Source organism: Ornithorhynchus anatinus, chromosome 14 (assembly GCF_004115215.2).
Source record: "Ornithorhynchus anatinus isolate Pmale09 chromosome 14, mOrnAna1.pri.v4, whole genome shotgun sequence".
Classification (NCBI taxonomy): Eukaryota; Metazoa; Chordata; class Mammalia; order Monotremata; family Ornithorhynchidae; genus Ornithorhynchus; species Ornithorhynchus anatinus.
The window spans coordinates 6,407,924-6,421,139 of record NC_041741.1 but is presented as its reverse complement, the minus strand read 5'-3'; the positions used below and the strand labels follow the sequence as shown (position 1 = coordinate 6,421,139).

General features: G+C 59.1%; 2 protein-coding genes across 2 annotated transcripts in view; one reads left to right on the top strand and one right to left on the bottom strand.

The window, feature by feature from the left end:
* Nucleotides 1-45: 45 nt before the first annotated feature.
* On the bottom strand, nt 46-7,148 carry FKBP3 (FKBP prolyl isomerase 3). Its single transcript, XM_029078727.1, has 7 exons — nt 7,008-7,148; nt 4,505-4,606; nt 3,987-4,091; nt 3,476-3,611; nt 2,797-2,864; nt 938-1,035; nt 46-291 (listed from the first exon to the last, which is right to left on the bottom strand). The coding sequence occupies exons 1-7, from the start codon at nt 7,140-7,142 to the stop codon at nt 237-239; spliced, it is 699 nt and encodes a 232-aa protein (XP_028934560.1). The 5' UTR covers nt 7,143-7,148; the 3' UTR covers nt 46-236.
* Nucleotides 7,149-8,480: 1,332 nt separating this feature from the next.
* The window catches only part of FANCM (FA complementation group M), a 48,824-nt gene continuing 44,088 nt past the window's right edge, over nt 8,481-13,216 (top strand). Inside the window, exons 1-4 of the mRNA XM_029078805.1 lie at nt 8,481-8,599; nt 9,137-9,309; nt 9,572-9,649; nt 10,919-11,077. Coding sequence (XP_028934638.1) covers nt 8,563-8,599; nt 9,137-9,309; nt 9,572-9,649; nt 10,919-11,077 — 447 coding nt within the window. The 5' untranslated portion in view covers nt 8,481-8,562. The remainder of the gene's footprint in view (nt 8,600-9,136; nt 9,310-9,571; nt 9,650-10,918; nt 11,078-13,216) is intronic.

Sequence of the window (13,216 nt, the reverse complement as noted above, 5' to 3'; positions counted from 1 at the left end):
ACTTCCACGGGTCTTACGGATCAAAGAGTCCATCAGTTCGGCGACTAGTCTTGTAACTGCAGTTTATTGAATAACTTATTCCTAAAACAATCACAAAAGATAATCAGTGTGTTAGCGAGGTTTCCCCAAAACAACATTGAAAAACCAAACTGATACACAGGCCCTAGTCTTGTGTAGGCCATTCCTCAAGTCTTCGGAGTGAAGTACTTTGAGCAGCAGAGACCGTACGTTGTATTTCAATCAATATCCACTAATTCCACATCAAAAATAAGTTTTGCGTTTGGTGGGATTCTGGGTGCGGAGTCAAGGTAGATCTTCAAAATTGTAAGCACTGAGAGTCAACAGCATTATCTACCGGAAGTCATGGGGAAATGAGGCAGAGTGTCCGGTGAATGTCATCTCGTAAAACGTCACTGGGCCGAGAAACCTGAGCTAACGCTCCTGCGGACGGTATCTATCTATACGATTCTTTTGCAGAGAGAGAGAGAGATCCCCTCACCCCTCAAATAACAGCTAGCAAGCCACCTCCAGTCTCCAACTACGCACCACCTGGAGACTCCCAAAGGCCGAGCTTCCCTTTACGTGAGGATCTCGATTTAGGTTCTCATCACTCTTCTCACCAATCCCAGCAAGGATCAGGCTTTAACTAGGCTCGGAGGGGCTGCGCCCACACTCGAGGACCACTGCTTTCGGAACCCAATTCACTATTTTAAAACAAGCCCTAATAGTAACTCCCAAGAAACAACCTCAAGACCCAGTGCCATTCTTAAGCTTGAATCTTGGCTTTGGCTTCAACTGTCCTATTAAAATCAAACCCCCAGGAGCCTGAGGTGTACTACAGGTATGTGTGAAGATACGCCATTCCCCAAACTTCAATCTCTCCCCCTTCCCCCCCTGGAGTAGTTTACTTTGCACATTTCTGAAGGAAAAAGGATACTTCGCATCAGGTTGCCCTTTCTTGCCATAAGCCCACTCCGGCTCAATTTCCAGGTGCGCCTTTTCTCCTTTACTCATCGTCAAGAGAGCTTCGTCCCACTGGAAAGTCAGAAAATAAAGAAATCAAGAAAGATGGCAGTCTGGGTTAATTATTGTTAACTTCTTAAGCTGAAGATGTGATGGAAAAATGAGGATTTTGGGGGGGAATGTTTGTTTAAAGGCTTCAGATCCTAGAATTTTACCACATGCTATATAACTGCGGAGGGATCTCTAAGCATATTTCTGTACCACCCCCTTTTTTTTTCTTTTCTTTAGTTGTCATTCTTCACAGAGACTCACTTCACAGATCTGTCAGCCGCTAACGTCTGTTTGGACCAAGGGATACGGATGCGGAGGTTGTGCTCAATGTTGCACTTGAGATGTAAGGAGCTGTTAGGGCTAACCTCTGCTTGTCTTTCTGCCGACGAATGAGTTTATTTTTGGATCGAAACTGGCAGTTACCCAAAAAGGGCTGTGCTCTCGGTCTTTCAAAAACAACACTAATTCTCTTATTACTTTTGACTGGAAACGATAGGATTTGTTAAGCCACGTATGAAGGGTAGGACTTTTTTTAGGTCCCATAAATATAATTCAGAGAGAGACTCAGGTAAAAGTAGGATTTTCGGTTTTCATCTTGATTCCCGCTATACGGGGCAAGTAGAACGTTACTCCGTGCCAGTGCTCGTGGCTTACGAAACGTGGCCGAGAAAAACCAGATCACCGCCAGCTGTCGGCAAACGCGGCAATGCGGAGGCGAGTTTAATTCAGGGTTGGGGTTCCCGTCAAGAAGACCTGACGGATCCGAATTGGGCTTCTGAGCCGAGAGCTCCGCGGATGCCCTCGTTTTTCTCCCCAGTAGAGTGAAAGCCGCCCAGAGGTGCCAGCTACCCAAGGCCACACCAGATTATTTCCCGGAGGGGGGAAGACAAACAAAACAAACGCCCACCTAATAAACTAGTCACAATGCCTTTACGAGTGGACAAACGCACATCATAATCTGCCCCCATACAGTATATCAGTTTGGAAATGGCGATGGACGAAAGTGAAAAATGTTAAGAATCACCTAAATGCCCACATTTTTTTTTTAAATTAAGCAGGGTGATTCTCAACACCCTTCAGCTCCCTCAGAAAGCCTGGGCCGGTGTTGCCTACTCTTAGCCGACGCCTCAAGCGCCCGGCAGCTCCGCCAGTCGTCTCCCTCTCCGCTCTGCTGGAAAAGGCCGACTGTGAACCGACTCGACCGCTGCGTTGGGGGTGGGGACCCCGGGAGCGGAGGCCGTAGCTTACGTGCTGACTGCTAGGCTGCCCCTCGGGGGAAAGGACGGGGGAGGCGGCTTCGTGGCAGAGGTGAGGAAAGCCGAGAACGCGGCAGGAAGGCAGGCGGACGGGGAGCGCAGCCCCCGCTAACGGCGCAGCTAGGCCGGGGCCCTCGGCGCCGTCACTCCCTTCAGGAAAGCAGAGCGAAGCGACGGTGGCGCGAACCCGGGTCCAGGCCGTCCGAGGGCTCGGGTCACCTAGGTGCCTCCCTTCGGGCGGGCTATCTCGTCCCCGCTCAGTTGGCACCCCGTCCCTTCTGCATACGTTTCCCAGTCGCTGCGTGGAGCCCTTTCGGGACCCTAATCGGTCTCCCCTCAGCTTCCCCCCTTGCCGGCTTGGAGAAGCGCTCGGCGCCGCTCTCCCACGATAACCCCGATGACACACTAGTTGCACAGTGGAGATAGCTTTTTCCTAGCAGAGAACGATTCCCCTGCCTCACCGCTTCAGAATTCACGACGGCGTCAGAGGGCACAACGCTTTCTTACGCGGCTAAAGATTACTTACCCCTCGGATGACTTTTCCCACTCCGACTTTAAAACTTAAAGGTTTGGCACTCTTCTTCTTCTTGGAACCTGAAAAACGGCGTCGTACCGTTACAGACGAAAACGGCAACCAAGTAAAAGGCTCCGCTGACGACAGACGACGCGACAGGGAACTTCTCTAATCCCAGCGCGGCCCCTCTGCCAGCCGGGTGCCCTTGGCAACAACGTCCCTGACTTCTCCGGGCCTCCGTCTCCTCATCTGTAAAATGGGGGTCCAATACCCGTTCTCTCTCCCGCGTAGACTGGGAACCTCGTGCGGGACGGGGGCCGCGTCCAACGTCCCGGGGCTTCAAACGATGCTTGGCACACGGTAAGGGCTTAATAAATGCCGGTAAGAAACGCCCCCCCCAAAACCCACCCTTGAAACTGGGAGCCAGGTTCCGGAAGGGGACTCATCCCCCGGGGAGCGTGAACCTTACGCCAACAGAGCGGCCCTCTGCCTAAAGGGCGAAGAGGAAGGATTTGGACGGACGGACGGAACCGACCAATGAACGCCTGAAGCCGCCACAGGAGACGGGGCCACGTGTAGAGGTGCGGGTCTGTGCCGACCGTAATTGCGAACGTTTTCCCCTCCCGCCCCGCACCCCCCCAAACGGCACACATCTTTGATTCGATCAAAACGTGCTTGCAGAGAATCTTACTCGTTTGAATATTCGTATCAAAAACAGTCCCGTCCTGTAGTGTTCCAGTATACCAGCAGTGAACAACATCTCCCTTTTTGGGGAAGTTGGTTTTATCTCCCTTTTTGAGGATCGATTTTGTATATTTTGGAGGGCCCTAAAAATAAGGCAGAAACACAGACCTCGCATCACCTTATTTTACACCCCCGATAACCATCCATCCGCACGATCATTAAGACCCCCTTCACAGAGGAACACCTGCCATTCAAAACACAACAGGGAAGCTTTCCTCCATTTGACCTCCGTACGCAGGAGCGTTTAACTTCCAACCCTCAAGCGGAAAAAAAAAATTTCCCCAACCCGTATTTCTCAAACTTGGCAATAAAGGGGAAATTCGCGCTAGTACAGCAGTGATTTTTCAGGGCCGTTGGAAGTCGTTTATCTTGGTCCTGGGGAACGTATATGCCGAGGCTAAATTCTACCCGCAAGTCGCTACTAAAGTCGAGATTTCCCAGTGCCGCTCTCTACACACCTCATCCTGAGTCTCCTCGGCCTTGACTTTAGATTTCTCGTCGTCGAGCTTCACGTTCTTCACCTGTTCTGTCACTTTTCCCACGCTCTCGGATCCTTTGAAGCGCTGTGAGAAGAATGAACCACAGGTTCACCGTAGCCAACCGTTCTCTTGACCAAACCAACAAAAATCCAGATTTTCAGGCCCTCCGTGTTTGAGAGAACCAATCTTTACACGGCTAAATTGCACGCCAAGCAACGGAAAGGAAGAAACCTACGAAAGAGACTACTAGGAAAGGGAAGAAAAACGTCAAAACCACAAACCTCGATCTATCGATAAATCTGTCGGAGCAAAGCCTGGAGCGTGAGCTCCTTAAATTTCCTCCCACTACACTCAGATATACAGCGGCACTCAAGTTACTCGACGGCGACGGTGAAAATTTTTATTCGGAAGCCCCAGGGACGTACGAATTCCGCCCGTGTGCCACACTTGAAAAATCACGATACTCCCTCATTAGGACTTTAAATAGCGGTGCTTACCTTACTCTCAAAAAGGTGGTTATAGGCTGTTACTAAGTGGTCCTTGTTAGCTGTCTTGGCCACATTTTTTATGTTTCCCAGTAATCTATGTTCTGCGAGAAACTGTAAACACAAAAGATAGTTTTAGCGTGTGCCAGAGGCATCGGGGATGTGATGTCGTCAGCTCACTGGCAGTTCGGTCCGCGGATCGTCCGCTGTCATCATCAAGCGGAGAGACCTCGCTGAAAGGCGAAAGTGACAAGCAGACAAGGATCGGGAATTCAATTTTCTCGCCCCGCTCATTCGAAGAAATATATCTATCTGCCTTCTGTTTCCGAAGCCTTCTCCTAAACCTCCCGGTCTTTTAGCACCCTACTCCCGTCTCTCATTCTTCCCGAATCCCTCCCTCAACGACGATGCCGTCCGTGACCCGCGTGATGAATCTCGCTCCCTCTTCTCTTCCCAAGAATCCCCAACGCTCGGGAAAATCCACTCCCCTTCTGCCGCCGACCTCACGTTCCCCGTGCCCCGCGACCACTGGCCCGTAAGCTCGTCGGGGGGAGGGAGCGTGCGTGTCCGCCGGCTCGCGCTCTCCCAAGCGCGCAGCACGGCGCCCCGCACGCAGTAAGCGCTCGATAAACGCGACCGAACGAACAGGACGTCAGGCTCCCCTTTCGAAAAATCCCCCCTAAGTACCTTCCGACAACTTCCCGGTCACTTCGACTCTCCCGACTCCTCCGCGTCCCGTCGGAGGCGACCCGGTAACGCCGGGTACCGCGACCCGAGTGTTTCTCGGGGTGGACTCCCGCCCGGACGGAAACCCCTCTCCCGGCCCCCGACCGCACCCACGCAGAAGCGGGGGCAGAAGCGGATTTCCGGGCGGAGAGAGTATCGTACGGACTCGGCCTCAGACCCGTAACTTCAACGAACACATCTGGAAGCCCCCCTCTATCTATCCGGAAGCAGATCGGTTCCACCGCGGTTAAGCGTTCTCGTCTCGCGCGCGTCGGAGAGGACGCGTCCGAAGAGCCAGGGAACCGTCGCCCCACGGCGCGCCTCCGTCCGCCAGGCCGCGTCCGGAGAGCCCCCCGCGGGCAGGGGTCGCGTCCTCGCCGCCGCCGCCGGGGCTCGGGCGCGCGACGAATACCGGCGACCCGCCGCGGCAGAGTAGTTCTCCGTCGTTCCTCGGGAGCGGCGGGGCGTCCGCCGCCAAGGCCGGCGGAGGGAAGAAGGGGCGGTCGCCGAGCCCGGCTCCTCGCGGAGACCCCGTGGGACCCGGCTCTAGCCGCCGGCGTCCGTCCGAGAAGATTAAACGCGGTAGGCGTGAAGAGCGCTCGGCACGGGGCTCCGCGCACGGTGAGCGCTCGATAGATTCGACCGAACCAACGCAGAGCACCAGCGGGCGGCACGTGCGCAACATTCGGCGCGGGGTCCCGGGCGCGGGCGAGTAGAAGGGCCCGGGCGGGGCGGAGAGGGCGGCCCCGCTCCCCGGCCTCGGCGGGCGCCCGCGGGGACCGGCCAGCGGGGCCCGGCGCGGACGGGCCGGAGGGTCCCGCGCCGAGCCCTCCGACGCTCCTCCGCCGGCCGGTGGGCGGCCCCGGCTCCTCCGCCCCGGCCCGGTCCTCGGGGGCGACGACGGCGGAGGGGGGATGGGGATAGGGGGACGATGGCACAAGGGGGATGACGGCAGAGGGGGGTTGGGGGGACGTTGACGCAGGGGGGACGATGGTGGGGGCGATGGAGGGATGACGGCACAGGGGGGATGGGGGGACGGGGGGGATGACGACACTGGGGGGACGATGGTGGGGGCGATGGAGGGATGATAGTACAAGGGGGACGATGGTGGGGGGGGATGGGGGGATGACGGCACAGGGGGGATGGGGGGGATGACGACACTGGGGGGATGACGGTACGAGGGGGACGATGGCAGAGGGGGGATGGGGGGAGGATGGCACCAGGGGGACGATGGCAGAGGGGGGATGAGGACGGGGGGGAGGATGGTACCAGGGGGAGGATGGCAGAGGGGGGAGGATGGCAGAGGGGGGATGAGGATGGGGGGGAGGATGGTACCAGGGGGATGATGGCAGAGGGGGGAGGATGGCAGAGGGGAGATGGGGATGGGGGGACGATGGCACCAGGGGGGCGATGGCAGAGGGGGGATGGGGATGGGGGGGGGGACGATGGCACCAGGGGGATGGGAACGAGGGGAGGATGGAAGGGGGATGGGGGAGGTGGCCCGGAACGTAGGCCCCGCCCCTCTCTAACGCCTTCCATCCTATGGACTGAGCGCTCGGCGTGTGCACAGCCAGCCCTGTCCTAGGCGCTCGGACAGCCCAGTTGGGCAGCGGAGAGAAGCCGGTCCCGCCCCCCGGGGGCTCGCGGGCTGGGAACCCCTCCCCTCCCCTCCTCCCCCCCAAGCCCCTCCAAGCCTGGCTGCGGGCCCGCCTCCTCCAGGACGCCTTCCCCGCCCGGGCGGCGCCCCCTCCTTCCCTCCCTCCCTCCCTCCCTCCCTCCGGTCGGGTACCGAGTCGGAGCCGTGGTCCTGCAGGAACTTGATGATGTCCTTCTTGGGCAGCCCCTCGCTGCGCAGCTGCTCCGCGCTCCACGCCCGCTGCGGGACCCCCGCCCCCGCCGCCGCCGCCGCCGCCACGCCCGCCATCGTCCTCCTCCTCCTCCTTCCCTCCTTCCCTCCTTCCTTCCTTCCGCCGCCGCCGCCTGAGCCCCTCCGGCCACCGTCCTCCGCGGGGGGAGGGGGCGGGGCTGGGGACGGCGGCGACGAGCCTGATTGGACGGCGCGCCGATGACGTCGCCGGCGCCCTGGCCGCCTAACGCCTAAGCGCCCCGCTCCTGCTCGCCTTTCATTCGTTCGTATTTCTTGAGCGCCTACTGTGCGCGGACCACTGGACGAAACGCTCGGAATGGAGCCTGGGGCCGCAGACAGAGACCGGCCCCGCGCGGCGACGGGGTCGCGTGGGAGCGCCGAGGCCCGCCCCTCCCCGCTCGGCGGCCAATCCCGGGCGAGCGCCGGCGGGTGGGAGGGGGGAAGTCCCGCCCCTCACTCCGGGACCCGCCCCCTCCCTTCTCGGCGGCCAATCCCGGGCGAGCGCCGGCGGGCGGCCGGCCGGCCGGCCGACCGTCCGTGGGAGGGGACCGATCGGCGGCCGTCCTTCGGAGGGGGAGGCCCCGCCCCCTCCCCGCTCGGGGGCCGATCGGCGTCCGTCCTTCGGCGGGGCGGCCCCGCCCCCTCCCCGCTCGGGGGCCAATCGGCGTCCGTCCTTCGGCGGGGCGGCCCCGCCCCCTCCCCGCTCGGGGGCCGATCGGCGTCCGTCCTTCGGCGGGGCGGCCCCGCCCCCTCCCCGCTCGGCGGCCAATCGGCGGCCGCGCTTCGGCGGGGAGGCCCCGCCCCCTCCCCGCTCGGGGGCCGATCGGCGTCCGTCCTTCGGCGGGGCGGCCCCGCCCCCTCCCCGCTCGGGGGCCGATCGGCGTCCGCGCTTCGGCGGGGCGGCCCCGCCCCCTCCCCGCTCGGCGGCCAATCGGCGGCCGCGCTTCGGCGGGGAGGCCCCGCCCCTCCGCGCCGAGCGGCCGAGGGGCTCCGGGGGCGGGAGAGAGAGGGATGGGAGCGGGTGGGGATGAGGGGGCGGCAGGCCACGCTGTTCCAGACGTGGGGGGCGCGGCTGGGGCGGCCGGCGGAGGCGGAGGGCGGCGCGGAGGCGGCGGCCGGCGGCCGGGACGACGACGACGACGCCGCCGCCGCCCGTGACGACGATGTGCTGCTGCTGGGGGGGGAGGAGGCGGGCGGCGGCGGCGGCGGCGGCGGCGACGACGGCGGCTTCTGCCTGGCGGCGGGCGGCGTGTGGATCTACCCCACCAACCTGCCGCCGCGGAGCTACCAGCTGCGCATGGCGGAGGCCGCGCTGTTCCGCAACACGCTGGTCTGCCTGCCCACCGGCCTGGGCAAGACCTTGGTGGCCGCCGTGCTCATCTACAACTTCTACCGCTGGTTCCCGGCCGGGAAGGTGGTCTTCCTCGCCCCCACCAAGCCGCTCGTGGCCCAGCAGCGCCTCGCCTGCGCCCGCCTCATGGCCATCCCCGCCCGACACATGGCCCTCCTCACAGGTCGGGGGCGAGGGCCGGGGCCCAAGTGGGACGGGGACCGTGTCGGGGCGGATTGTTGCCTTTCTAATTAATAATAATAATAATAATAATAATGATAACGTTGGGATTGGGGAAGCGCTTACTATGTGCCGAGCACTGTGCCAAGCGCTGGGGTGGGCCCAGGGGAATCAGGTCGTCCCACTGGGGCTCACAGTCAATCCCCATTTTAATAATAATAATGATAACGTTGGGATTGGGGAAGCGCTTACTATGTGCCGAGCACTGTGCCAAGCGCTGGGGTGGGCCCAGGGGAATCAGGTCGTCCCACTGGGGCTCACCGTCTTCCTCCCCGTTTTACAGCTGAGGGAACCGAGGCACCGAGAAGCGCAGTGACTTGCCCAAAGTCACCCAGCTGACAGGTGGCCGGGCCGGGGTTCGAACCCGTGACCTCTGCCTCCCAAGCCCCTGCCCTTTCCGCCGAGCCACGCTGCTCCTCCACCCCGCCGAGGAGGCGGAATCCACCCCGTAGATCTTGGGGTGTTTTGCATTTCTTGGCAGGTTCCACTCAGGCCCTCACCAGGAAGGAGATCTGGACCAGTAAGCGGGTCCTCTTCCTGACCCCTCAAGTCATGGTCAATGACCTTTCTCGGGGCACCTGCCCCGCCGTTACAGTCAAGTGCCTGGTCGTCGACGAAGCCCACAGGGCTCTGGGGAATCACGCCTATTGCCAGGTGAGGAGGATGATCTCCACCTCCAGGACGAACGGACGCGGGGCTCGAAAAACCCTCCCGAGATCGCATCTCTCCCAAGGGAGAAGGAGATCTCTCCCTTCCCCCCACCGCCTCCCCGTTCCCCCGGCTCGCCCTCCCTCCTGCGTCGCCCGGCGCGCTCCGATCTGTGGCCTTCCGTCGAGAAACCTCAGACTCTTCTTCTCCTTTTGAAATACGGCCGACGGGGGTTCGTTTTCGGACCTTTCCTGCCTCTCGTCCTCAGGTTGTCAGGGAGTTGACGAAGTATACGACTCACTTCCGAGTTCTGGCTCTCAGCGCGACTCCGGGCAGCGACACCAAGGTAAGTCAATAATAATAATAATAATAATAATAACGTTGGGATTTGTGAAGCGCTTACTGTGTGCCGAGCACTGTTCCAAGCGCTGGGGTAGACGCGGGGGAATCAGGTTGTCCCACGTGGGGCTCACGGTCTTCATCCCCATTTTACAGATGAGGGAACTGAGGCCCAGAGAAGTGAAGTGACTGGCCCACAGTCCCCCAGCCGACAGGTGGCAGAGCGGGGATTCGAACTCGTGAGCCCTGACTCCAAAGCCCCTGCTCTTTCCGCTGAGCCACGCTGCTCGAGTATCGTGGGTGGCTTTTGGGGGTTTATTCATTTTTCTTTTACCTCTGTTTTGTCCAAGGGTGGGCACTCGGTCAGTCAGGGGTATTTATCCAGCGCCTACTCTGCGCGGGGCATTGCGCTGAGCGCTCGGGCGGGGGCGATACCGCAGAATTAGCAGACGCGTCACGTTCCCCGCCCGTAATAAATACCGACGGTCGATTGTGCTTCGGACGTAACGAGGCGACGGCGGAAGACCAGACGGAAGGCCGTTTTTATCCGCCGGTCGATCCGTCGGTGGTATTTATTGGGCGTTTACTGGGGGCAGAGCGCTGCGCTAAGCGCTCGGGAGGGTGCCCGGTAGAGTTGATAGACGTGATCCCTCGCTCACAAGGAGCTTTCGGTCTAGGGCTGATGAATGAGGACCGTTAATTTACATTCCGGAAATAAAGCGGGTGTGAACCGTAAACTGCCTTGCTACAAGAAAATGAGATTGATTTTTCTCCCCCAAACCGGCTATGGAGATGTTTCCCCTACCCCCCTCAGCAAGTCGTCTTAAAAACGGTCACCCAGGCTATGCTCCACCCACTCCACCCGACTCTCGCTTCTGAAATATAAGGTGAAATTTAAGGTCTCGGATTCGACGGCTCAACCCAAACGGGGGCCGGAACGGAGCCAAAAAACCCAGGCCGATGGAAGCCGAGCGGTAGCCGAGGTGAGGGTTTTCTTACCCACGTATTCGGGCGTGTTTATCGGGCGCTTACTGGGTGCTGAGCACTGGGTCAAGCGCTTAACGTATCCCCTTCCTCACCAGGACTGCAGAGAACAGCCGGGAAACCCGCCTCCCTCAGAGGCCCCAGCTCGGTTTGGTTGGAAAACCTCTTTAAGGGCCGATTTCTAGACAGAGAGAGTGAGAGACCCGTCCGTTGCTCCTACGGTGGCGGCTCGATTCCCGGCGGCGAGGCGGATCGCACAACCTGCGGTCTCTCACTCGATTTCTTTTCTCAGTCCGTCCAGCAGGTCGTTTCCAACCTCCTAATCGGACAGATAGAACTCCGTTCCGAAGACTCCCCGGATATCATCCCTTACTCCCACGAGCGACGCGTCGAGAAACTCGTGGTGCCGCTCGGTGAAGACCTGGCGGCGATCCAGGATGCCTATATCCAGGTAGGACGTTTCCTCTGGAAGATTCGGTTCCCCGAGTTGGCCGGTTAATTTGAAAATTGTGCCGCAACTGTCGTCCCCGTATGCCCCGGCCGACTTTTGGTTTTCTTTCTGACCGGCGTGAGGCAACCTCGGGAGCTCTCTGAATAGGCGTGGGTTATGCCGGTGACCGATCGGTACCCGATTCGACGATACGGGGAAGTGTGGAGTCGAGGCAGTTACAGAATTAAGTTTTGGGAATGACGTCAGCCAATGAGGAGTCAACCGAGAGGGGCTGCGGGATCGTCCCAGAAAGGCGGCGCTCGCTCCAAACCCGCCGAACTCTCAGATAGAAAGTCTGGCGAATGAAAGAGGTGATTTGGGCGAGGTTGCCTTGCCGGTCAAAACGTCGGCGCCGTGGTGCTCGGTCTAAATCGGAAATGGGAGCTCCCGGTCTTGTCTTCGAAATGCTAAAAGCGCGCCGTTTCGTGATGTGTTCCTTTGCTTCGGAGTTATCCGAGATTTCAGAAAAAAAGGGCAGGGATTTTAGTCGGGGAGAGGAGGAGGGAACGAGCTTCAAAGACCCCGTAGACCTGCAACGCACCGCTCCGGGTCTTTCGGCCCCGACCGGATGCTCTCGGGGCTCAGACAGCCGGGAGGGGAGGAAGCTTGTCCCTCCGCCGCCCCCCGACGCAGGGTGCCTAGTTTGGTGGAGGTGGCGATGGTGATGACGGCAGGCGGAGTCTCTCCTGTCAGGAGTGACGGGCCCCATCCGGGCCCGACGGACAGCCTGCGTAGCGTCGGGTGACTTAACCGATCGCAGCGTTAACGGTTCGCAGGGCGCCTTGGCCCGCCCGTTCTGTCCCCGCACCGCTCTCGTACCTGCCAGGGCACGGAATGCAACCGGCGAGTGGGGTAGGCGAGGGTTACTAATTTATGAACGTGAGTCAGATCGTTTTTCTAGATTGCAGCAGGTAGGGGTGTGCTGTGAAACACTGGCCCTCTTTTAAAAAAAAAAGTCACATTCACAGTAAGGTGTGTGAGAATGAGAGTAGATGAAAATGTGTATTTTAGTCACTTCTCTGTGCCTCAGGTCCCTCATCTGTAAAATGGGGGTGAAGACTGTGAGCCCCACGTGGGACAACCTGATTCCCCTGTCTTCCCCCAGCGCTCAGAACAGTGCTCTGCACATAGTAAGCGCTTAACAAATACCAACATTATTATTAGTAAATAGCCATCTAACACACAAATGTGATGGTAGACACTCTCCACATTTTAAGGAATAAGCAGCGTGGCCTAGGGGCAAGAACATGGGCCTGGGAATCAGAGGATTTGGGTTCTAATCCTGACTGCTGTTTGAATGCAGTGTGACCTTAGGCAAGTCGGTTTTTTTTTTATGGTATCTGTGAAGCACTTGGGCCCCGCTGCTTCTCAAGAAAGTGGGAAAAACACAGGTCAGGGAATCGGAAGACCTGGGCTCTAATCCCGGTGCTGCCTGTATGACCTTGGGCAAGTCACTTAACTTCTCCGGGCCTCAGTTACCTTGTCTGTAAAATGCTGATTAAGACTGGGAGCCCTATGTGGAACAGGGACTGTGTCCAAGCCTATCGCCTGCGCTCAGTACAGTTCCTGGCACGTCGTGCTTTACAGATACCATGTGAAAAAACAAAAACAAAGTGAAGGCGACTGATTTCACAACTGAAGTGAGTGGAAAAGTATTAAAAACTGAAGACCTTTATCTGTACATACGATAGATGAGAACGAAGGTGGCGGCTTGCGAGAGCTGACCACACACCCCCTTCTCTGAAAACCCAGGGGCTGAGTTCTTGCAGAACACTGGCCTATGGAAAACTCAGGTTGTCGTCTCCCGCATCCAGCCCCAGGCCCGCAAGACAGCCCTTTCTTCAGACTCCAGGGCTCGCTGAAGCCCAGTGGGCACGCGCCGTCAGAAGTACGTCCCCTGGTTCCTTACCAGTGTGTTCTGGTCAAAATGCATAATGAAAACACGAGCTGTGGCGGAATCGATAGTATTTATTGAGCACTTACCGTGGGCAGACCGCTGTACTAGACTCTTGGGAGAGGACAGTATAACGGAGTGGGTAGCCGTGTGTCGTGCCCTCAAGGAGCTCACAGTCTAGAGGCAGAACGGAGTGTATATAAAAT